A 25,601-nucleotide genomic window follows, 5' to 3' on the forward strand; every position below is an offset into this window, starting at 1 on the left:
GGAAGATCTGCTAGAGAAGGAACGGCTACTCACTCCAGTATTCTGGCCTGGAGAATTCCATGGACTGTATAGCCCATGGGGTCTCAAAGAGTTGGACACAACTGAGCACCTTTCACTTTCATATACCTTGGCCATTTGTATGTCTTCTTTGAAGAAAGTTTTATTCAAGTCCTTTGTTCATTTTTTAGTTGGATTATTTGATTTTTTTGCTGTTGAGTTGTAGGAGTTTCATTTATATTTGAGTATTAATTCCTCATCAGATATGTGGTTTGAAAATATTGCTCCAATTTCTTAGGTTACTTTTTAATGTCATTGATTATTTCCTTTGCTGTGCAGAAATTTTCTAGTTTGATGTAGTCCTCCTTGCTTATTTTTGCTTTTCTTGCCTTTTGTTATCCCTATAAGAGCCCAGTTATATTCTTTCCATGCAGATATCTAGTTCTCCCAACACCATTTATTGGAAAATCTATATTTTCTCTGTTGTATATTCTTGGCAGCTAGGTCAAAAATCGGTTGACTGTATATGTGTGGATTTATTTCACAGCCCTATATTCTGTTCCATTGATCTATGTGTCTGTTTTTATACCAGTATGATACTGTTCTAATTATTGAAGCTTTATAGTATATTTTGAAATCAGGAAATATAATCCCTCCAGCTTTGTCCTTCTTTCTCAAGATTGCTTTGACTATTTGGGGTCTTCTGTGGCTTCACATAAATTTTAGAATTTTAAAAACATTTCTATAAAAAAAAAAAGTCATTGGTATCTTGATAGGTATTGCCCTGAATCTGTAAATTACTTTGGATAGTATGGTCATTTTAATAATATTAGTCTTCCAACTCATGAACATAGAGTTTCTTTCATTTAAATTTTGTTTCATCAGTGCTTTATAGTTTTCAGTGTGCAGTTCTTTTGTGTACATTAATATCAATCTCCTGACTCTGTTTGAATTTTGTCAGATTTTCCATTCATGTTTTCTGTCTTTTCCAGGATCCAGTTCAGAGTACTGCATTGCACTTAGTTGTCACATCTCCCTAGTCTTTTCTGGTCTGTGACAGTGTCTTAGTCTTTATTTTTCATTACTTTGATAGTCTTGAGAAGTACTGGCCAGATGTCCTGTATAATGTTCCTCAGTATGGGTTTGTCTGATTTTTTTTTTTTCATTAGAGTGAGGTTCTGAGTGTTTGGAAAGAATACTATAGAAGTAAATATTCTTCTTTTTGCATCATGTTAAGGAGTATAGGATAGCCACATGATAACACTGTTGACATTAACCTTTATCTTTTGATTAAGATACTGTTTACAAGGTTTGTTTACTATAAAGTTACTATTTTTCCCTTTCCACACTTTATTCTTTAGAAGCAAGTCAGTAGATTCAGCCCACCCTCAAAGATCTCTTAAGAGAAAGGTATTATATATTATTTGCTGTTCTTTGAGAGAGATTTGTCTCTTCTCTATCATTTATTTGTTTATGACAGTATGGACTCATGTATATTTTATACTTTGAGTTATCACCCAATGCCATGTTGTTTATTTTCACACTCAAGTTATTCCAACTGTGGCCATTGGGAATTTTTTCACACTGGCTTCTGTATACCTTCATTGAAAATTTTTTCATTGAGTACTTCCTTTCTGTTACTACAGGGTGTTCATCTTATATTTTTATTGTACCCAGTATCAGCTATTTCTCCAAGGAATCCTGGTTTCTTTTGCTTGAGAAAAGTATTTGAAACCAAGATCTGGGTGTTTGGGTGTGCTTGTTCCTACCATGATGTCTTTGCTTCTAAGCCTTCTCAATGAACAAAGCTAAGTTATATATATGCATGTGAACTCACACTCATACAGTTTTGAATAATGAAGATAAACAACTTTCCATTTTAAACCTGCTCACTGAGGTTAGTCTAGTCAAAGCTGTGGTTTTTCCAGTATCCATGTATGGATGTGAGAGTTGGACCATAAAGAAAGCTGAGCACCAAAGAATTGATGCTTTTGAACTGTGTTGTTGGAGAAGACTCTTGAGAGTCCCTTGGTCAGCAAGGAGATCCAACCAGTCTATCCTAAAGGAAATCAGTCATGAAACTCTAGTAGTTTGGCCACCTGATATGAAGAACTGACTCATTGGAAAAGTCCCTGATGCTAGGAAAGATTGAAGGCAGGAAGAGAAGGGGATGACAGAGGATGAGATGGTTGGGTGGCATCACCAACTTTATGGACATGAGTTTGAGCAAGCTCCAGGAGTTGGTGAAGGACAGGGAAGCCTGGTGTGCTGCAGACCATGGGGTCGCAAAGAGTCAGACATGGCTGAGCAACTGAACTGAACTGAGGTTAGAGAAAAAAGCAACTCCTTCCTGAAGAGCTGCGTCTCAAGTGGTTATCAAGAGAGTGTGTTTCATTCTAAATATGAAGCCTAAAAATAGCATTCTTGGGAATAAAAATGATATTTTTGAGAGTACATCGCAGCTCCAAATATTTGCCATACCTCAATTCCAGATGAATGTGAATGAAATCATTTTTGCCACAGAGTGTTATAGCAATAAAAGGAATAAAATTTTTCTCACTGCAGCTCTTGCTGCTCACCTGAGAATGTAAGTATTAGATTTTTTTTTAATTTTTTAAATTTTATTTTATTTTTAAACTTTACATAATTGTATTAGTTTTGCCAAATATCAAAATGAATCCATCACAGGTATACATGTGCTCCCCAACCTGAACCGTCCTCCCTCCTCCCTCCCCATACCATCCCTCTGGGTCGTCCCAGTGCACTAGCCCCAAGCATCCAGTATCATGCATTGAACCTGGACTGGCATCTCGTTTCATACATGATATTTTACATGTACGGCACAACTACTCAGCCTGTGCTCTGGAGCCCACAAGCTGCAACTTCTGAGCCCACATGTTGCAACTATTGAAGCCTGAAGACTTTGGAGCCTGTGCCCCACAACAAGAAAAGCCACTGCAATGAGAAGCCTATGCACTGCATCCAGAGAGTAGCCCCTGCTCGCCACAACTTGAGAAATGCCTACACAACAACAAAGACTCAGCAAATACATAATTTTAAAAAATCGTGTGAACACAAAACTTGATTATTTCAGACCTGTTTTCCACGGAGCCTAAGTTGAGGTACATTCTAAATCTAATACATGTTCTTTTACCTAACCCTCTAACTTGCTTAATATAGAACCTACATTTAGTATACATAGCATTCGTTGTTGTTGTTTAGTTGCTAAGTCATGCCCGACTCTTTTGCGCCCCTGTGGATTGTAACCCACCAGGCTCCTCTGTCCATGGGATTTCCCAGGCAAGAATACTGGAGTGGGTTTCCATTCCCTTCTCCAGGGGATCTTCCCAACCCAGGGACTGAACCCAGGTCTCCTGCTTGACAGGTGGATTCTCTACTACTGACCCACCTGGGAAGCCCTTATGCTCTTTCACAATTGTTCTTAAGTGTGTATGTGTTTAGCTTTTAAATTATCTTCTACACTATTTTTTGATCTTTTCTACTGTGGTTAAAAACACTGGTAATGATTTTGATGTATTCCTTAGTAATGTTCTTTCAGTCACTGTGCCTCTCTCTCTGAAAATTCCATCCAGCTGTCAGAGATAGCTGTGTAATTATAATAATTCTGTAATTGTGCTCTTTAGAGCTTTGCAGACAGTGGGAGGAGGTGATGGAGCAAGTGTGCTTCTGCCCGTGGTTCTATGCTCACCGCCCGCATTTCATTCCAACCAACCCACACCCCCTTTGAAGAAGCAGATGATAAACTTTGTGAGAAAGATTATTTCATATTTCCAAAAGTAATGTAATAATTTCATATTCCATGTGAGTGACTTGTTGAAGGATGTTGATATATTTTTGTACATTCAGACACATAAAAATGATTGTTATCTTTCCGTTTGTATTTTAGCTGTCATTTTTGTTGTTATTATCTAGAGATTTCCTAAAAATAACATAAGCCCTTAAAAATATTCTGTGTGATAGTAAATGGGATCTGTGTTCCCACCATTAGAACATTAATTTGAACCAGCCATATGAAATTTCTGTGTTTTTAGGTCATACGTGTTTTTGTTTTCTTGTTGTTCAGTCACTCAGTTGTGTCCGACTTTTTGTGACCCCATGGACTGCAGCACACCAGGCTTCCCTCTCCTTCACCATCTCCCAGAGTTTGCGCAAACCCATGCCCATGGAGTCGGGCTGCCATCCAACTATCGCATGCTCTGCTGCACCCTTTTCCTCCTGCCTTCAATCTTTGCCAGCATCAAGGTCTTTTCCAATGAGTTAGTTCTTCGTATCATAGGGGCAGTTTCATATGATTCTAATGCATTTCTCTCTGTGACCCAATGGAAAGAAGAGGTTGTTAATGAAGAAAATAACTTACCCTTGGATTTTAAAATATTGTGTTTATCCTGTTTCTGGATAATGTACAGGGCCAGAAATGCCAGTGTTTAGCATTATTTAATTAATTCAATTAAATTCTTATTAAATAACTTATTTATACTGTAAAAAAGTTCAATTTAATAACTTATTTATACTGTAATAATACTTAATCATGTTAAATAAAAACAAACCCCCTTACATCTATCCTGGAGCACTTGTTCAAGCTCTTTCTATTGATGTCTTCTATAGGAGGTCTGATAAAATAAGGTGAACTCACCTAGCCACCTTATTTGATATTTGTTTCCATCTTTGCAGAATAATGAATAGATTCTATGAAGACTGAAACTATAGCTTCATGACAAAGCTAAGAATAACATAAGAGTTTTCCTCCTGCTGTTCATTTTATTAACCAAACAGAGTAATCAGACTGTCAATCTATCTGACCTTGTAAGAAGTTAACCTACCCAAAATGCTTCATTTATAACCCAGGGAAACTTCATCATATATTGCTTATACCTTAGGAAAAGAAAATATTAACATTTTCTACTTTTAACTCTTCACTTAGTAAATTTATAATCAATTTCTTATACAAAGGTGGAGTTAATGACTTGCAATCAATTTTATGCACATTGAAAATTTTTTATTTACTTGGAGTAGGTTGAGCTGAATTCACCCACATTCACCCAATTCAAAGGTGAATTATGTAGGCACTATTGAGTGGTATTTATACTTTTACAAAATGAGAGAATCAGTGTAGTTAATAGCTAGGGCTCCTTTTTCCTGTTTGAAGATAATTGATTTCTTTAGTGCACAGATACTGATGAATCACAATAGATGTGATCGATCACAGCATATGGTAGTCATAGCTGGATTGTCTTGGAGGCCTGGTATTGTGTTTAAAGTTGTTAGATGGTGGTGGTGGGTGGGACACAATTTGTTAGAGAGGGGAAGGGGATGCTTCTCATGAGGAAGAATTTTAATTATAGTTACCTGGATTGATTAGTGATGAGGCCTCATCACTACTTGTCAGTGGAACATCACCCCTGATCCTGATGCAGGCCATGTGACCGATTCTGCAATGAGACTGAGCAGGGATGCTGTGAGAGCAGCAAAGAGAGGTCCCTAATCTGTCTTGTTGATGGGTTGGGGCAGAGGCATGTGGATGCTTCCTGGGAGACCTCAATCAGGATTGTTACGTAAAGGGTGATCTGGAGTACACTTGATAGAATGAGGGTGGAGCCTTACAGCATAGTGTGAAGCCATATGTGGTAGACCAGAAACTCACTATTCCTGGAATAAACATGGGAACTGGGGTGTAAGGAGATGAGGAGGGTCCAGGCCAGGCCATCATAGTTTGTATGCCAGACTGAGTGATGTGCTTAGGCTTTACCCTGAAGCACTGGGGAACTAGTGAAGAGTCTTAAGCAGAGGAATGATATAAAATGCTAATTTTAGGAAGATTATTTTTGAGGTTGTGAGTTGGAAAGATTTGAGAAGGTCAAGGGGCTTCTCTGGTGGCTCAGACGGTAAAGAATCTGCCTGCAATGCAGGACATCTGGGTTCAATCCTTGGGTTGGGAAGATCTCCTGGAGGAGGGCATGGCCACCCACTCCAGTATTCTTGCCTGGAGAATCCCTATGGACAGAGGAGCCTGGCAAGCTACAGTCCATGGGGTCGCAAAGAATCAGACATCACTGAGAGACTAAGCACAGCATAGCACCAAGGTCAAGGCTGGACACAGGTTGACTAGTAGGGATGTTATAACACCACTTGGGAAGAAGTCTTAAAGATCTTATCTAGATAAGAAATGATCAAATTCAAGAAATATTGTGATTGAATGACGCATTGATTGTACATAGATAGTGAAGGAGAAGCAAGAGATAGGAACATTTCTGATTCAGACCCTGAGATGGTTGGCCACTAACTGAAACAGGAAGTTTGTTAACAGATGAGATTTGCCTTGAAAAATATGCTTAATTTAGTTTGGACTATACTGAGTTGAGGCATGAATAATTAACATACTATAATAGAAGTTTTTAGTTCTCACTCCCATAGGACCAGATGAGTACTCCTCATTGGCAGACAGCTGTCTTCTGTTCAGGGATTGAGATTTCTTGTGTTCTGTGGCTGCACCATCTTCAACATGTAGTTTGTAGAAAGGGGAAAAACATGGAACCTTGTTCTTGGAAGATTTTATGGTCCAGTCCTGGAAGTATTATATATCACTTTCACCCTGTTCCATTCATCGGTCAGAGATATCCATATGATGAACCCTAACTTCAAGGAAGGCTGGGAAATGTAGCCAATTGCCAAGAAACAAGAGGAAATTATTTTGGGAATCAGCCAATAGATTGGGCCACAGGGTTGGCTGGTGGATATTGAAATCCGAAACTCAGAGCAAAGATTTGAGCTGAAATGTGGTTTTAGAAACATCAAAGATGGAGTGATTTATATCATGAGCACACAGATGAAGTCACTCATGGAGAACAAGTAGTGACAAGAGCAGGAGCCCAAGGGTAGAGGTTTTAAGTTGGCCAACACACAAAGCTGGTGTGGGAAAAAGGATGCGAAAAGGGGGCCTGAAAGAGAGTAGGAGGTGTTTTATGAACCATGGAAGCCAATGAGTATAGAGAGTGTTCAGAAGTTGGTGGACAAGAGTGTAAAATGTCATGGAAAGGCCCAGGAATGTATAAAATAAACCCTCAGTGTTACTGAATCAAATGATTAAATATTAGAGAAGGGATTGAGTAGTTCTCACTTCAAAGGCATGATCAAGACAGAAATCGGACCTCAGTGTATTGAAGAATCTACAGAGAGGGGGATAATTGATGAAACAAGATCTCAGAGAGAACAGGAGCAAGGGTGCTTACTAAAATGAAATTTTGAGTTTATTCAAGTACTGCTTTTTATATAATGCTTTTCTGTTCAGCCCATATTATGATTGATAACTGATATTTGTTACAAGCAATTTTGTCAATTTACTTAGCAGTAGAGACTATTATTTCATTTCTAGTTAAATATTAATTGGTTTACATGATCAATTCACCTGTCCTGGGAAATATACATTAATCTTAGAAAAGAAAGTCACATTTTTCTTGGTTTTGAATACAAAGTATAACAGAAAAGAGAAATATTCTGCTGTACTTCTGTTATAACTTTGCTAAGTTAACGCAAAATTTAAATCTTTTATAACCTTTCTCTCTTTGTTTAAACAATGTTGATTATGTTTTTTACTTTCCCTCTATCCTGCACTTTAGCTGGAAACATGTTTAGAGGCCCTTTTCTTTCCTAGAACATTTTTTAATAATGGGGAACTGAGATAGAAATAAAGAAGCTTACATTTGGATTGAGATGGATTCTTAATGTTCTGATATTTAATACTGAACAACAAACCCTAGCTTTATTAATAAATAACAGCTATCTTTCCCTTTTTCTTACACTTGATTCACATTTTTCAGTGGGGCACATAGCATTAGTTTAAAATGCTTTAAAAATTGTTTCTGTAGATTGTACATTGTTTCTTACTTAACAGAATATTTAGAGGTAACAGATCTGAAAATAAGCCATTACTTTTATATACTAATGCTAAAGATGATGGCAAGAATCATTTTCAATATGTTTTATGTTTTATTTTAAATGGTATTTTAACCATTTCCTTCACTTTTCTTCAGAATTCTGATATTAGGAAATAGGATCAAAGTAAATAAAAATGTGTTTAAAATATTTATTCTGGTTTAAATATATTTCCTAGGGAAAAAAGGTAGATGATCATATTCATTTTTTATTCCTAATTCTTTAGTTCCTGGTTCATAATAGACCCCGGAAATATTTGTGAATGGAGGATAACACTTGAGTCAGTATCTTTTTCGAAAAGTTTTATAACTGTCGTATTAAATAATACAGATTGCAGCATTCTAGTGCATTTTATTTCAGTATTCTTTTCATACTTGATGTCAGAGTCAATCCATAAAATGAGCTGGCTATGATGTGAGTATCCAGCAATCATCTCCCCATTATGCTAGCCAGAATGCATTTCAGAACTAAAGTTGCCCCATTCAAGAAATGTGTATTTGCTGATGAGATTCTAAAGAAAGCCACACTTTGTGTCACCCTGGCCCAGTATTTCAATCGTGCCCAGAATCTCTTCTTTATTATAGGCCTGTTTTTCTCTAAATACCACTTTCTCTCTTGTGATTTATTTAAAAGTGTATTTTTAGCTCCTTAACCTCTCTGTTTTATCAGCTTTTTATTTGGTATATTGAATAGGATATAGGGTTTCTAGGAGGGAGATGAAGATGTAGATGAGATCTGTATTTCAACTCTATCAAGTGTCAAGCAGTGTATAGGACATTTGGATAAACAGGTAATTACAGTGCCTAGGACAGTCACACCCCTCCCCGCCAGAAGAGCAGTGGTACAACGTCTCCTTAAGAGGCCTCAGGTCCCCCACTGTTGTGCAGCTGTAACAGTTAGTTCTGTTTCTGTGCAGAATTCTGTCCCTTACATAGAACTGTTTTGGACAACACATCATTTTATTAGTCACACTAGCTGATGTAAGAGATAAGCCTCCTGACTTCAGTGGTTTAGCATCTTATATGTTTATTTTTCACTTGTATTGAACAATGCAGTTTGTTTCTGAATAAGTGGGCTCTGCTCCACATGGTCATTGAAGGACCCAGGCTGAAGGAAGCTCAGTCATCTATGATGTCAATGTCCAGATTGTAGAACTTGAAGGAGCATGAAGGATTCTATGTGAGAGGTTTTTATGGGCCAGAACCTGAAACTACAGATGTCTCCTCCCTCTCTTCCGTTGTCTAGCACTCAGGCACATGTCTTCCCCAGCTGCAGTAGAGAAATGGGATATTCAAGTAGTTGAGTCCCAGAAGAGTGCCTGCTGAGTGGGGTTGAAAGACTGTGTTGAATTTCCCACCTGCTTCAGAGAGTATGTCTTACATAACTGTTTTTTTTTCTGCTGGTATAGATAGAATAAGTTGTTTTCCTTTAGTAATTGATTCTGTTTCAGAAATCACTTGGGACTTGAAATGGAAGGAAATGTTGTATTTTCTTTTTCTAGTACAATGAACTTACTTAAAAAATATGAAAACAAACATTTGAAGGTTTTTCCTGTTAACCTGCTAGAATGCTTTCCCTTAGGAGTCACTGCTGTTCTCTTTCCCATTTGGCAGACTGCTTTTGTGAAGCGTCTCTTCTGTGACACCCCCCTGCCCCAGCCTCTTCCTCCCATTCCTGCCTCTCCAGGCACAGTTAGCATTTGCATCTTCAGTGTTCTGCTAGAGCTTGAACATACCTATGTTAGTTGAAGCCATTCATCCACTTATTCATCTGAGCACCTATAATGTAGTAATAATAATAATAAATAATACAATGACAGAAAGAAAAGGAGAGTTGACATTCACTATGATAGAATTGCATACCGAATAGTGCCAAGGACACAGGGAAGAGGCACTTAGCTCTGCCTTGGGATGAGGGAGAGGTGGAGAATGCTTCTTTTACAGGGAAGAAGTTTGGTTCCAGTCTCTTTAATTACACAAGGATGCTTTCCCTTCCTTCAGTGGTGAAATTTATGAGGAAAGAAGCCTGTCTTGATCATCTCTAACTCTAGCACCCAGTACTGTCAGGCTTATGTTAGACACTCAGGAAACTGAATTGACTGACTCAGGAAACTGAATATGTAAGTCGGTGAACTTACAAACTTTTGTTTATTCCACAGTTTTCATACATTATTTCATCCATTCCTCACAACAGCTTTATGGTAGGGCAGATATTCTTATTCCTGAATTATGAAGAATGAGCCCAAATTCAGAGAGATTTGTGCGTGTACATGCTACGTCGCGTCAGTCGTGTCCAATTCTTTGCCACCCCATGGACTGTAGCCGTAGACTGTAGGCTCCTCTGTCCATGGGATTCTCCAGGCACAATACTGGAGTGGGTTCCCATGCCCTCCTCAGGGGATCATGACCCAGGGATTGAACCTGTCTCTTGGTGTTTTGCACACGACACATGATGGGTTAATAGATCTCCGGTGTTCTGCACTTAATCTTGTGCATTTTTCACTCTTGGAAACCAATGTGTAAGTTTCAGAATAGTGCTTTGAAACATAGCATGTGCTTTGAGGACAGAACATTAGATCACTTGAATTCCTTTGCATGATGAAGGCTGTTCATTTACATTGAGTCAGGGGATAAAGTTCTTTTTAACAGAAACAAAGAGCTAGTTCTTTCCGACATGTTTTCTAGCTCTTCATATTCCTGCCAGCACAGTGTTATGTGCTTAGTTGGTACTCTATAAGTCTTTCTTAAATAATTGACAGGGGTTTAAAATACATACATCAGATTCACTTAAAATGGACAAGCTTCTTTTTAGAGGCTGTCATAAACTTTTACCAGTATCATTGTGTCACAATGGACAAAATTGGACTGTGGTATATTCTAATTCAAATAATTCTGTTTTAATTCAAGGAACGTTTAACACACTAACTTAGCCTCCGGTTTTCTTTGGCTTTCTCATTCTTTGGCACTTACACTCTTAGTCTGCCCAAGGACACCGTGTGCGGAAGCTCAGACTGGCTGGATATTCTTACCACAGCAGTTTGAGATATTTTAAAATGGACTAGCTTTAGTGTCTTCTGATGCTTTAAAAAATCTCAAACTTCTAAGAATTGGAGTTTATGATAGACATTCATTGCTTCCATCTATAACTTTCATATTTTGTACCATAACGTATCAGTGTTCTCTACAGAAATATTATGATGTGGTGCTTAACTTATTAAAATTGCCGTCAAGTAAGGTTGAAGGCATGACTTATAGAAATATAAAATTATACATTTCTACATGGATATTCTGCTTCATCGCAATCTTAATGTCTGAAGACAGACTCATTTGGTCTCTTCTACTCCTTTCTTGCTCCACTCTCCAACCATTGCCATGCTTCTCATGTCATTTAGTGACAAGCTCCAAACCACGAAGATATCCTGACTACTTACTCCCTTCTTTTCTGTTTCCTAATTCATGTTCATGCAGTGTTGCATTGACCTCTGAAATTTCTGAAACCAGGGTATTTGAGACTGTTTTAAAGCCAGCTGTGAGTGTGTGGCCTAATCTCCTTAAAGCTATGAAATTAGGGGAAAGGAGCCAAGAGCCCTGTAACCATTTATTGTCAAATCAGCAAGAGGACTTGTATGAAAAAATATATTAAATTTTCAAGAGGTTTCGGTGTTAGAAACATTTCTCGTCAGTCTACTTGAGTAAGAATTTATTTCATCATCTCTGGAAGCACTTGCTTTTTCCAAAATTCTATAACCAGGAGACAGACTAGACAATGGGAATTATTCAGAGTATATGGCACAGAGAAGGTGGTTGGTAAATGTTTAATGAATGAGGAGCTGGACAGATGAACACCAATAGAATTGTCTTGATGAAAGGATCCTGAACTGTGCTTTTGTTTTCCGTTTTTGCTTCACAGAAATACATACTTTTGTTTTGGTTTATTTTTGTAAGAGCAAGAGGAGTGCCAAGTTTTAGAAAGACAGACCCACCTTTCATATTAATCATTACTAGGGAAACACCACTAATGCATTAGTTTGTTACCTAGTGGCATTGAATCTGCAGGACAGCCAAGAGAGTGCTTTAGAAAGGGTCTGTGATTGAAGACTCAGTGGTGCCAGTTGTATGTTTAAAAAGAAAGAAATGAATGTCAGGGGTATATAGATTTTCATCTCCTATTATTCTGATAGTAGTAATGAGCCCAGAATTTTGGAAAGATTCTTGAGGCTTTTCTTATCCACTGATTGCCTTATTGCTAATATTTCTTTGATGTAATAATGTTAGCTATATTTAATAAATGTGACATAGTAATATTTATCCTGAACTTATCCTTCAGCCACAGAATAATAGAGAACAACAGAATATTAAGGTGATAAAGTTCAAGTACTAAGCAATGAGGTCAATGAGTTTTTCTGATTAATTATTCCAGCAACTTCTTGCAAGTTAATTTTGTTGCACCACATACTGAAAGGTTGAAAGAGAATTACTTCTTATTTTTTGTTTGTTTTGCAGGGAAAGATGGTGAAAGGAATGGGAGGGGCTATGGATCTAGTGTCCAGTGCCAGAACCAAAGTAGTGGTCACCATGGAACATTCTGCAAAGGTAAGGAGGACTACTTTTGGAAATTCACACTGGGCTGTGACTGTGGTTTTTATTGTTTGCTCTGGATCACTCAACTTGATAGTATTTATATTTTATAGCAAAACATTGCAAATAAAGACAATTATTTATTATCATTCAGCTAAATGGTTGTTTAACTTTGAAGCAAACATCAGGGCATTCTTTGATTATTTGCCTCACGTGCACATTAAAGGTAAAAGCTATAATGTCTTCAGAGGCAGTGAAAAGATGTTAGGGAAGAGGTGTTGATTCCGGTTTGTAGATATTTTTAATTTTGGGGCCACACCCAGCGGCATGAGGGATATTAGTTCCCCAACCGGGAATTGAACTCGTTCTGCCAGACAGTGGAAGCTCAGTGTCCTAACCACTGGACTGCCAGTGAATTCTGATTTAGGTTTAAAGATGGTTATAGTGGTTGTATTTCTGTGAAAAATGAAAATGCAACAGAATGTGGGTTTTTAAAAGCAGTTATTTTCATGTGGTTAATGTGGCCTTTTACCAAGGCTGTGGAGGTGCCATTTTGAGAAGGTGTTAGAAAATGATGGACTTGGTAACAGCAAGTGGTCTATTCTGAAGAATATTACACTTCTATTTTGATAAATTATTCAGTGTTTATTGAATGCCTGTTCTGTGTTGGGCACTGCTGGAATTTGGCTGTGACTAAAAATGGACAAGAATCCTTGACCTCGTGGTGTGTAATTAATGATGATGATGATATCATTATCCTACAATGGTGATGGCTTCCATTCATTGAGCTTACTGTGCTCCAAAGGTACACTAAGCTCTGTGTGTGTTTGCCTGTACAAGCCCATGAGCTTGATATAGGTATTTGTCGTGGGTCCAGAAACAGAGTTTCAGTGGAGTTAAGTACTTGCCTGAGGTCACATAACTAGTGGAACTGAGATTAGTCCTGATGCCTCTGACTTTGAGGCCCAGTCTTCTAAATACCAAGCTATCAGTATGACTTGCTTTCTTATTCCTTTCTTATTTGTATTTGAACCAGCTGAGCTTAATTGCCTTCCTGACCTGAATCCCTGGGCTTCTGATAATTTGCAAAGTTGATATTGAGTGACGAGTACACTTTTCACTCTCTATGCCCTCTGCTCATTCTCCTTTAAAAGTCTTACTTTTGAAACAAAAACTATTTTCACCTTGTTGTTGTTGTTCAGTCGCCAAATTGTGTCCGACTCTTTGCGACTCCGTGGACTGCAGCACGCCAGGCTTCCCTGTCCTTCACTATCTCCCAGATTTTGTTCAAACTCATGTCCATTGAACCAGTGATGCCATTCAGCTATCTTGCCCTCTGTCGTCCCCTTCTCCTCCTGCCCTCAATCTTTCCTAGCATCAGGGTCTTTTCCTTGATACCTGCTATTTTGAGTGGAAGTGATAGTTCATTTTCACTTTTTTTATTTGGTGATGAAGTATTGGAGAGCCTGGATCTGAAAGATTTGCATTTGACTTGCTTCCCATGGGGAGTTCTGTTACAGAATGATGTGTGTCATGAAGCAGTTTCATTGTGAAAACTGTGATAAATACAAAATTATAAATTGCTTAGTAAACACTGAAAACTGAGCAGTGAAGCCTAAATATGGAACAATAGAAATGAAACCAACACAGGTGACTTCTGAGCAGTGCCTTGCAAAAAGCATCCAAAATACTCCATTTCAGAGACAAAGGAATGCCAAGCACGCAGATCAAATCCAAAGTTTTTCCAGAACATAATGTCTGTTTGGAGGAAACTCTTGCCGACTTTCCTTTTGTTGTTCCTTCAGTGTTGACGCATAGGCAGTGAAGTCCGACTCATTTCAGATTATTTTTGTGCATTCGTTTTCAAAACATTGGGCCTGTATTTAGCAAATTCTCTCTCTCTCACTTCTCTTTTCCCCCCAAACTGTTTTCTTTCTCCTCAGCTGGAATTTTTGATAGAGGAAACATGGCACTTCAAACTTCTGATTAGTCCCTTATTAAAGCTTTTCATAGAAGGAAGATACTCTTTTTTTTTTTTTTAGAATTTCTTATTTTTCTTCTCTGAGTGAGGAAACTGGCACTGACTTTTAGACCAGAACTGAAGTTAGATATTTTCCCTAGATACTTTCAATTGAACAAACTAACAAAAAATATTCTTGTGATTAAGAGATTGGTTCAAGATGGCAGAATAGAAGGACATGTGTTTATCTCCTCTTGCGAGAGCCCAAATCACAAGTAGCAGTTGAACAACCATTGACAGGAGGATGCAATAATAATAGTGACTTCTTCATAGTTCACAGTTAGATAACCTTGAAAACTGGGCTTCCCTGTTTGCTCAGTGACAAAGAATCCACCTGCTAGTGCAAGAGACACACATTCGATCCTTGGCTGGGAACGATGCCCTGGAGAAGGAAATGGCAACCCACTCCAGTATATTTGCTTGGGAAATCCTGTGGACAGAGGAGTCTGGTGGGCTACAGTCCATGGGGTTGCAAAAGAGTTAGACATGACTTAGCAACTAAATAACAACAAACCTTGAAAACTAACCAAAAGAAGAAGTTCCTTTTCTTGCCACCTTCACTTTTTACTCCTGGAATGTGATTCCTACTCTCTGTCGTTCACCTGGACTCACTGTTACTGGCCCAACTTAAGGAAACACAAGGACCTCACTTCTTTCCTGCATCTTTTGTCTGCCTGAAGATTGAGAGAGGTTGGAAAGAAGAGAAAGAGGAGAGTTCTTTCACTCCTAGTGGCCTCTCCCGTAATGACCAGTTCTTTTAGACATGCCAGGTAACTTCTACTGCCTTATGACTAATCAGCCCAGGGGGAGGATCCCTACAGTTTTCTAAGATACAGAGTGGATAGTTTGCAGTGAAGAATTAAAATCTGAAGAAAGAAATATAATCTTGTATTCTTGGGCTGCTAATCTTTTTTTTCAGTAAGTGGATGGAACCATCAGCTGGTCTTAGGTATAGCTTTTTGCTCCTTTTCTTCATCTATAGGGTTACAGATGCAGGTTACTTACAAATATAGCATGACCTAATGTTTACAAATGTTTTAATCAAAGGAAACTCTTTCCTTGTAAGTCTTTGCAGCCAGCCAGCAGCTTATGGTATTTGAAGCCTGGCTGCCTACAGTGCTGCTCTAGAGTAACCATCATAACATTTCCCTTGCCTTGAAACTGCCTCTGGAGACATAGAGCAGGCACTGGTGTCAGACTGGCATTGTAGAGTGGCTTTCATTTAAACTTAGGCATCGAGGTTCCAGGCAAAATTACAAAAAAGTAGTGGTAGTTTTTGGTGTCTAGCCACCATCTTTCTTCTCTTCTTTTGATCTCTTGGTGTGTCCTTCTTTTGCCCTCTAAAAATGGGGAAAAATGGAGGAAAGGAATAGGAGTTTGAGTCCTCACTAGGTGCAAGGCTCTGTGTATGTCATTGTAGATACTGAATTTATTAACCTGTCAGTGACCCTGTAATGTAAGGCTGGGATGTAGGCAGGTCAGAAACTTGTCCAGGTCAGCGGCAGAGCCTGAAGTTTTACTCAGTTTGGTCTAGTCCATGTTCATCATACGATTCCATGCTGCCTCCTCACAAGAGTTACCTCTATATCACCATCCCACCCACACCGGCCATTTTCTGGGAGCATCAGGTTTCAGAAGTACCTCTTTCTTTTTTTTTCATTTTTTCCTGGTCAAAGCTCTCCTTACTTTGTTGAGATGGATATCAGCAAAATATTCATTTATTTTTTATTGGCCATGTCATTTGGCTTGTGAGATTGAACTCCTTGCTCTCACTCAGCAGGGAGAGCAAGGAGCCCTAACCACTGGACCACCGCCAGAGAATTCTCTGAGCAAAATATTTAAAAGAAAGCAACGGAATTGTGTCACTTAGTACCCATCTCCCCTTCTTCCCTTTTGTATTAGAACCCTCCCAGGCTTTAGCTGGGCACATTGTAGCCCAGTGACAGACCACATTTTCCAGACCTCCCTTGCATGTTGTTCAGTCATGAAGTCGTGTCTGACTCTTCGCGATCCCATAGACTGCAGCACACTAGGCTTCCCTGTCCTTCACATCTCTCAGAGCTTACTCAAACTCATGTCCATTGAGTTAGTCATGCTATCCAACCATCTCATCCTCTGTCATCCCCTTCTTCTGCCGTCAATCCATGTGACCAAGTTGAGTCAGTGGGATTTCAGCATTTGAACCCATGTAATTTCTGGATCATACTCTTAAAGCCAAATTCTTTGGACTTTCTTTGCCCCTCTCTGGTCTTCTGAGAAAGACCTTAACTGTAGCCTTGGACCCAAAGTTGTAAACCACATGCTACCCCAATGCAAAGCTGTTCTCAACAACCTGGATCCCTAGACACCACATCCTCTTTTTTACTAGTTCCTCCAGGGCTCCATGTAACTTCATCCAAGGTCCTCTGCACCTCTGACTCTCTGCATCTCTCTTGGATGCTATATAAATTTTTGTCCCCAACTGTTATTCTTCACTTAGTGAGTCCCTGATCCTTATGTCCACACTGGAATTGTCTGATGAATTCTAGGACTGTATTTCTTCCCTGTTAGATAACTCCCCCCAATTATTCCATAACTACCTCAACTATAACACTTATACAAGTAAAATCATCATTTCCTCTAAAAATCTCCCATCTGCTAGCCCACCAGGAGAAGTGATGATGCCCCTGCCCCTTCTGGAAATTACCTGTGGAATTTCTGCCCCTCCCTTGGCACCAAGCGCTGTAGGTATTGCATCCACAGCACCCCTGTAATCTGCTCCGTCCTGTGCATTTCTGCTTGTTTAGGTCCTTGTCACATCTGCATAGCATCCCAAAGGTCCTCTTACTGCTAGACAGACTTTCTTTCCTGGTAACCAGTCATGCCATGCCACTGCCAAAGTGGCTAGTCTCAAACTAAAGCTGGATTGAATCAGGGCCACGGAGGAACTCAAAAGCCTTTTGATGAAAGTGAAAGTGGAGAGTGAAAAAGTTGGCTCAAAGCTCAACATTCAGAAAACGAAGATCATGGCATCCGGTCCCATCACTTCATGGGAAATAGATGGGGAAACAGTGGAAGCAGTGTCAGACTTTATTTTTTTGGGTTCCAAAATCACTGCAGATGGTGACTGCAGCCATGAAGTTAAAAGACGCTTACTCCTTGGAAGGAAAGTTATGACCAACCTAGATAGCATATTCAAAAGCAGAGACATTACTTTGCCAACAAAGGTTCGTCTAGTCAAGGCTATGGTTTTCCTGTAGTCATGTATGGATGTAAGAATTGGACTGTGAAGAAGGCTGAGTGCCAAAGAATTGATGCTTTTGAAGTGTGGTGTTGTAGAAGACTCTTGAGAGTCCCTTGGACTGCAAGGAGATCCAACCAGTCCATTCTGAAGGAGATCAGCCCTGGGATTTCTTTGGAAGGAATGATGCTAAGGCTGAAACTCCAGTACTTTGGCCACCTCATGCCAAGAGTTGACTCATTGGAAAAGACTCTGATGCTGGGAGGGATTGGGGGCAGGAGGAGAAGGGGACGACAGAGGATGAGATGGCTGGATGGCATCACTGACTCAATGGACATGAGTCTGAGTGAACTCCGGGAGTTGGTGATGGACAGGGAGGCCTGGCGTGCTGCGATTCATGGAGTCACAAAGAGTCGGACACGACTGAGCGACTGATCTGATCTGATCTGAGCCTCCCAGTCTTTTGTCATCAACTCCCCAGCAGCCCACCCCATTCTGTTTCCAGGACTTCACTTCTTCTAAGATCTCCACAAATGCATCGTGTTGTTTCAAGTTCTTAGTTGTTTCCATGTTCTGTTCTCTTTCTTTTTTAAATGGCTCACTTCTACCTCTACCCCACCCAATATAAATGAGCCAGCTTTTTATGAATTTGCTGGCTTAGCACCTTCCATCCTCTGATGAATATTCTTTGATGCTTTTTCTGGAAATTTGGCAGAATTATTGTATGTAAGTATGTTAATTTACTTGTTTCTGCAGGCACCAAATATTTGTTGAGTACCTACTATATGCCGAGCACTATAATAGGCTCTGAGGAAGTTAGAAATAGAAAGATGTGGTCCTTCATTTAGACAGGTCAGAGTCTCACCGGGATAGAGTCATAGAAACCAATACTTAGAATAGTTACACATCAGAGTGCATGTCGTGGGATGCAGCATTTGCGTGGAGATCTGATGGATGGGGCAGAGTTTGCAGGGACCTGTGTGTTGCTGGTCGGGGAACAGGCACTGGTGTTGCAGGGCAGTGCATGCTGAGATCCCTATTGTCAGAGAAACAAAGACGAGTTGGGTGGAAACACACACACACACAATTCTCCACACGTGGTAGGAGTGATGTTTTAAAATATAAACCAGATTATATCACTTCTTTCTGGGCTCAGAAACCCTCCATGGCTTCCCATCTCCCGTAGATCAAGTTCAGAGTGCTACGTATTATCTCTAAGGCCCCCCCTGGTTTGTCAACATCAATCGCAGTACCTCTGTGATTCAAGCTCCTGGGATTCTCCCACTTGCCCACTGAGCTCTAGCCAGACTCTATTCCTGTAAGTTTCTGGAACATTCCAAACACCCTCTGCCTCGGGGCCTTTGTGCTTGTTACTCTCTGTGCCTGGAAAGCTCTTCTCAGGTTATCTGCATGGCTCCCCTCCTCAGTTCAGTCAGATCTCTGTTGAGAATACCAGAGCAGCTTCCCCTGACTATTACACAAAATGAAATTCCCCCCTCTTCTGATGATTCTTCATCTCCTTTCTGCACTAGAATGTGAGTTCCATGAGGGCAGGGGCTCTTTCTATCACAACAGCTGAGGAAAATCATGCCCAGTGCATATTAGGAATCAGTAATTGTTGAATTCATTAATTTGAACATATTTGAACACTTTTAACTTTTTCCAAGCAGTTACATGTTCATAAACTGCCTCTATTTTATCATTATAACACTATTCTGAGGTAAGTCTTAACTGTTTTCCTTCTAAAGATAATCCAGCCAAATTTCCTGGAGATTAAACATTCTGATAAAGGTCAGGTAGAAAATTAAGACCAAGTAGAAAATTAAGACCAGACGCAAGCTGAGAACCTATATATCCTGCCTCCCTTTTCTGTTACTAAACTTTTCTGTCTGGCAACTACCATCATCACTAACAAGATAAAGGAAAGTGTTTTGTTCTCAGTATTGTGTACTGGAAATGTGTTCCTAAGAGTATAACTCTCAGAGCACAAAAGCAAAGAAATTCAGTCATAGTTGTCATTTATTGGAAACAGGCAAAGCTCCAGTACTTATTTTTGAGAACATAAATGAGAGCTCTATTTCTGAAACAGGCTTAGGTTTTATTTTTATTACAGTAGGAGGCCTGGATTCTAAAGAATAAAAAGAGTCATAATTATATTGTTACGAAGCTGAGGATAAATCTTTGTGAATAATATTTTTATTAAGTCTAATCCGTATCTGATAGCAAAGCAGTCATATCAAAATCTTGAATACTGTTTTACTTTGTCTTTGCTTTTTTAATATAATGTAACTTATTTTTTAACTTTTATATTGGGGTATAGTTGATCAACAACGTTGTGTTAGTTTCAGGTGTACAGCAAAGTGACTCAGTTATACATATACATATGTCTATTCTCTTTCAAGTTCTTTTCCCATTTAGGTTATTAAAGAATATTGAGCAGAGTTCCCTGAACTATACAGTAGACTCTTGTTGATTATCTGTTTTAAATATAGCAAGGCGTATAGGTCAAGTCCCGAGAAGGCAGTGGCACCCCACTCCAGTACTCTTGCCTGGAAAATCCCATGGATGGAGGAGCCTGGTAGGCTGCAGTCCATGGGGTCGCTAAGAGTCGGGCACGACTGAGCGACTTCACTTTCACTTTTCACTTTCATGCATTGGAGAAGGAAATGGCAGCCCACTCCAGTGTTCTTGCCTGGAGAATCCCAGGGACGGCGGAGCCTGGTGGGTTGCCGTCTATGGGGTCGCACAGAGTAGGACACAACTGAAGCAGCTTAGCAGCAGCAGCAGCAGCAGCAGCATAGGGTCAATTCCAACCTCCCATCTGTCCATCCTCCCCACCCTTCTGCCCAGTGAGAAGTTTGTTCCCCACAATGAGAAGTTTGTTCTCTAGGTCTCGGATTCTGTTTCATATATAATTTCATTTGTCTTTTTTTGTCATGAAGTTGAGAATAAATCTTTGTGAATAATACTTTTAGTAAGGCCATTTCATATATGATAGCAAAGGTGTCATATGGAAATCTTGAATACTGTTTTACCTTGTCTTTGTTTTGTTTTTTGTGCAGAGGAATTATACAAAGTATAGATGAGATTTATTCATCCTTTTTAATCTGGATCAAATATATTACCAAAAGCTGCAAATATGAAAGAGTTTTTTAAAAAATGCTTTCTCAGAAACATCCTTGAGATAATTTTCTGCAACGTTGAAAAGTATCCCAAGATAAAGTATTCTTCTGTGAGGATAATTCATAATTAACAGTTTCATTTGGTTTAATTTTTTTTTCATTCATAAGAGCTTGCCGCTGTTTTATAATTTGTTAATGAAACTTCTTCGCTAGGCTTGTTTGGGAAAAAAAAACAATCAGCTCAGATCAGATCAGTCACTCAGTCGTGTCCGACTCTTTGCGACCCCATGAATCCCAGCACGCCAGGCCTCCTTGTCCATCACCAACTCCCAGAGTTCACTCAGACTCACGTCCATCGAGTTAGAGATGCCATCCAGCCATCTCATCCTCTGTCTTCCCCTTCTTCTCCTGCCCCCAATCCCTCCCAGCATCAGAGTCTTTTCCAATGAGTCAGCTCTTGGCATGAGGTGGCCAAAGTACTGGAGTTTCAGCTTTAGCATCATTTCTTCCAAAGAAATCCCAGGGCTGATCTCCTTCAGAATGGACTGGTTGGATCTCCTTGCAGTCCAAGGGACTCTCAAGAGTCTTCTCCAACACCACAGTTCAAAAGCATCAGTTCTTCAGAGCTCAGCCTTCTTCACAGTCCAACTCTCACATCCATACATGACCACAGGAAAAACCATAGCCTTGACTAGACGAACCTTTGTTGGCAAAGTAATGTCTCTGCTTTTGAATATGCTATCTAGGTTGGTCATAACTTTCCTTCCAAGGAGTAAGCGTCTTTTAATTTCATGGCTGCAGTCACCATCTGTAGTGATTTTGGAGCCCAGAAAAATAAAGTCTGACACTGTTTCCCCATCTATTTCCCATGAAGTGGTGGGACCGGATGCCATGATCTTCGTTTTCTGAATGTTGAGCTTTAAGCCAACTTTTTCACTCTCCACTTTCACTTTCATCAAGAGGCTTTTGAGTTCCTCTTCACTTTCTGCCATAAGGGTGGTTTCATCTGCATATCTGAGGTTATTTATTGATATTTCTCCCGGCAATCTTGATCCCAGCTTGTGTTTCTTCCAGTCCAGCGTTTCTCATGATGTACTGTGCATAGAAGTTAAATAAGCAGGGTGACGATATACAGCCTTGACGTACTCCTTTTCCTATTTGGAACCAGTCTGTTGTTCCATGTCCAGTTCTAACTGTTGCTTCCTGACCTGCATACAAATTTCTCAAGAGGCAGATCAGGTGGTCTAGTATTCCCATCTCTTTCAGAATTTTCCACAGTTTATTGTGATCCACACAGTCAAAGGTTTTGGTATAGTCAATAAAGCAAAAATAGATGTTTTTCTGGAACTCTCTTGCTTTTTCCATGATCCAGCGGATGTTGGCAATTTGATCTCTGGTTCGTCTGCCTTTTCTAAAACCAGCTTGAACATCAGGAATTTCACGGTTCACATACTGCTGAAGCCTGGCTTGGAGAATTTTGGGCATTACTTTACTAGCATGTGAGATGAGTGCAATTGGTGTAGGGGCACTCTGTAGGGGATGTTGGAGATGGTTTCTCCAGGGTGGATGACACCAGAGCCAAGTCATGAAGAGTGGGGTGGGTGTTGACATTCAAATGTGGGGTAAAGGGGTACATGGAGTGTGTTTCAGGTGGCATGAACACACGCTTGAAGACTTGTTCCCTTAAGGAGCAACCACCTTCTAGACTTTGCCTTCTTTGTACTTGATCACAGGGCTTTCCCAAAGAAGATGCCTGAAAGAAGAAATAATATTGGGGCACATTTAAGAAACACTTAACAGAAAAGATGGGCATGAAATGGGGTTTTATGTAAATCAAAGTCTTACATGAATGCTCTGTTGCCTCCGATAAATCAAGTGTTGACATGGAATGCAAAAATCACTGTAAAAAAGAGAACTTGTTATCTTGGATTAAGTTTATTATGATAACATGAAGCTTGTTGTAATGATGACATGAGGTTTATTATCATTTAACCAGAATTATTTATACTGAAGAATTTAGCAAAATTGCACACAGATTATCTAAAGAATTAAAGAGACATCACCATGAAGCAAGTAATAGCAAGTATTCGGTTGGATAAAAAGAAAATGGTGGTTTCCTAGATTTTGTAGGAGGCCTGTAAGTGATGCAGTGGAGAAGAGAAAAGCTGGAGAAGCAGGTGGAGGAAAGAGATTGAAATGTTCACCAAGGTTAGATGGAGTTAGCAAAGAAGGAAATATATATAAAAATCAGAAGCCTTGAGGACCAGTCAGAGCTTTTTTGATGCTTCACTTGGTGTCTGGTCATCTACCTTTTTTGACATTTCTTCATGGAGAAAGAAAGGAGCAGATTGATGGAGATGAACAAGACACCACTCACCCTAAAAATTCGGATGTAGAGTCAATCCCTCCCACTATACTGCACGTTCAGAACATTTCTTCCTACCGTGATCAGGTAAGGAAGAAGACTTGGCAGTTGAAAAGAAAACCACAGCACAAAGAATTTAAAGGACCAAATGACAATTAAATGGAAGAGTTAAAATGAAACACCTGGTCTTTGGACTCCTAATAAAGTGTTTTTTGCTACCACACTACACTACATCTCTTTTTTGGGATTTATTTTTTATTGCTAAAAACCCAGCGATTGTTCCTGCTTTGTGAATCATAGCACATTGTAAGGCTCAGCCTGGCGTGGTTAGAATAGAGTGCTCAAGTGAGAGTTAGTCATATTTTGGCTTCATAGCTAACCTACTGTTGAATATTGAAACTGTGACATTCTTTAATCCTTCTGCATCTCATTTTCTCTTCTTCCTTGATCTGTGTTATGTCTTGAAGCTCAGTGTGAATGGAGTCATCTAGATACCTTGTTCTTACCACAAGAATACCGTTGGTGCTACCATCCTAGGCCAGCCATATGCTAAGTTGCTTCAGTCGTGTCCAACTCTGTGCGACCCCATAGACGGCAGCCCACCAGGCCCCGCCATCCCTGGGATTCTCCAGGCAAGAACACTGGAGTGGGTTCCCATTTCCTTCTCCAATGCATGAAAGTGAAAAGTGAAAGTGAAGTCGCTCAGTCGTGTCTGACTCTTAGCGACCCCATGAACCGCAGCCTACCAGGCTCCTCCGTCAATGGCAGGAGCATTTTCATTTCCTCCGTTCATTTTCTGGGTAAGAGTACTAGAGTGGGTTGCCATTGCCTTCTCCGCCAGCCATATGGTTTGCTCCCAAATATGGGTTGCGGTTTCATTGGTTCTGTGGGTCTCGGGAATTTTGTTTAGGCCATTTTCTGTGTAATTCTGTGTTCAACTTCATTGAGGAACTTAAGACTTCCTGAAAAATTCCCTGGTGGTTTAGTTGCTAAGTTGTGTAGGACTCTTTGTGACCCCATGGACTGTGTCCATGTAGGTCCCCATATAGCCTGTCAGGCTCCTCTGTCCATGGGATTTTTCAGGCAAGAATACTGGAGTGGGTTGCCATTGCCTTCTCCAGGGGATCTTCCCCACCCAGGGATCAAACCTGTGTCTCCTGCATTGTAGGCAGATTGTTTACCATCTGAGCCACCAAGAAAGCCTAAAGAATTCCCTAGTAGATTGTAGAAATGTTCAGTGTATGTTATGTAAACAGTTCAAGGTTACTGAGCACTTGCTAAGTGCTGGACACTTACAGTCACCCCTGAGGTATAGCAGATGGATAAGACACAGGATCCTTGACCAGCTAGTGTGGAGTGGAGTGAGGCTTTACACTCAGGTCCTTGACTCTGCTCTGAATCACTGAGCTGTACTGTTTACATGGAAAATGGTTTCTGAAAGGTGTGTTTTGGTGATGTGCTGTGCTGTGCTTAATCGTTCAGTCACGTTCGTCTCTTTTTGGCCCCATGGACTGTAGCCCGCCAGGCTCCTCTGTCCATGGGGATTCTTCAGGCAAGAATACTGGTTGCCATGGCCTCCTCCAGGGGATCTTCTAAAGCCAGAGATTGAACTCAGGTCTGCTGCATTGCAGGTGGATTCTTTACTGTCTGAGCCACTAGGGGAAGTCCAGGAACACTGGAGTGGGTAGCCTATCCCTTCTCCAGGGGATCTTCCAGCCCAGGAATTGAACTGAGGTCTCCTGCATTGCAGGCGGATTCTTTACCAGCTGAGCTACCAGGGAAGCCCTTCTGTCTTGGTAGGGCACAATTAATTCTGGTAGTTGAAATTCTCCAAAACCAGAGTTGGTTGTTCATTGGAACCCAAGTGGCTGCTTTCACACCAGATGTAGGTCTTGCTCAAATAACGGGAACAAAGTAAGAGCTCCCCACAGAAAAACGTTCCTTGGAGGCCCACAGATTGTTCACTTTGTTCACATGCAGACCTGGAATTCATTGTGACATGTCTTAGTTGAGTTGTATGAAGTGCAAGGAGTCCTGACAACTATAGCAGTTCGAATGTTCATCATTAATTTCAGCTCTGTAATTAAGCGTCTGTGACATGTGCAAGCTTTCTTTGAAATCTGGGAATGAAAATAGACCATTAAAAATGAAGCAGAAATGAGGTTTTATTTCTACAGCTATAAATTTTCTTACACAGTAAAATCTAGAAACATACAGTTTGTTGTTAAAAGTGTAATGTCTATCCACTCTCTCTATATATATTTAGCACTAATTTTGACTAAATTAAAGTAATACAGTTTGTCAGTTTTTGAGATTCACCTAAGATTCCCAATGGAATTCCCCTTTTTTC

The 25,601-nt window shown here is 40.0% G+C and overlaps 1 protein-coding gene across 1 annotated transcript in view; it reads left to right on the plus strand.

The window, feature by feature from the left end:
* The window catches only part of OXCT1 (3-oxoacid CoA-transferase 1), a 160,925-nt gene that overhangs the window by 116,232 nt on the left and 19,092 nt on the right, over window positions 1-25,601 (plus strand). The window contains exon 14 of the mRNA XM_070774718.1: window positions 12,450-12,539. Within this exon, the coding sequence (XP_070630819.1) occupies window positions 12,450-12,539 (90 nt within the window). The remainder of the gene's footprint in view (window positions 1-12,449; window positions 12,540-25,601) is intronic.

This window comes from Bos indicus, chromosome 20 (genome assembly GCF_029378745.1).
Source record: "Bos indicus isolate NIAB-ARS_2022 breed Sahiwal x Tharparkar chromosome 20, NIAB-ARS_B.indTharparkar_mat_pri_1.0, whole genome shotgun sequence".
Lineage (NCBI taxonomy): Eukaryota > Metazoa > Chordata > Mammalia > Artiodactyla > Bovidae > Bos > Bos indicus.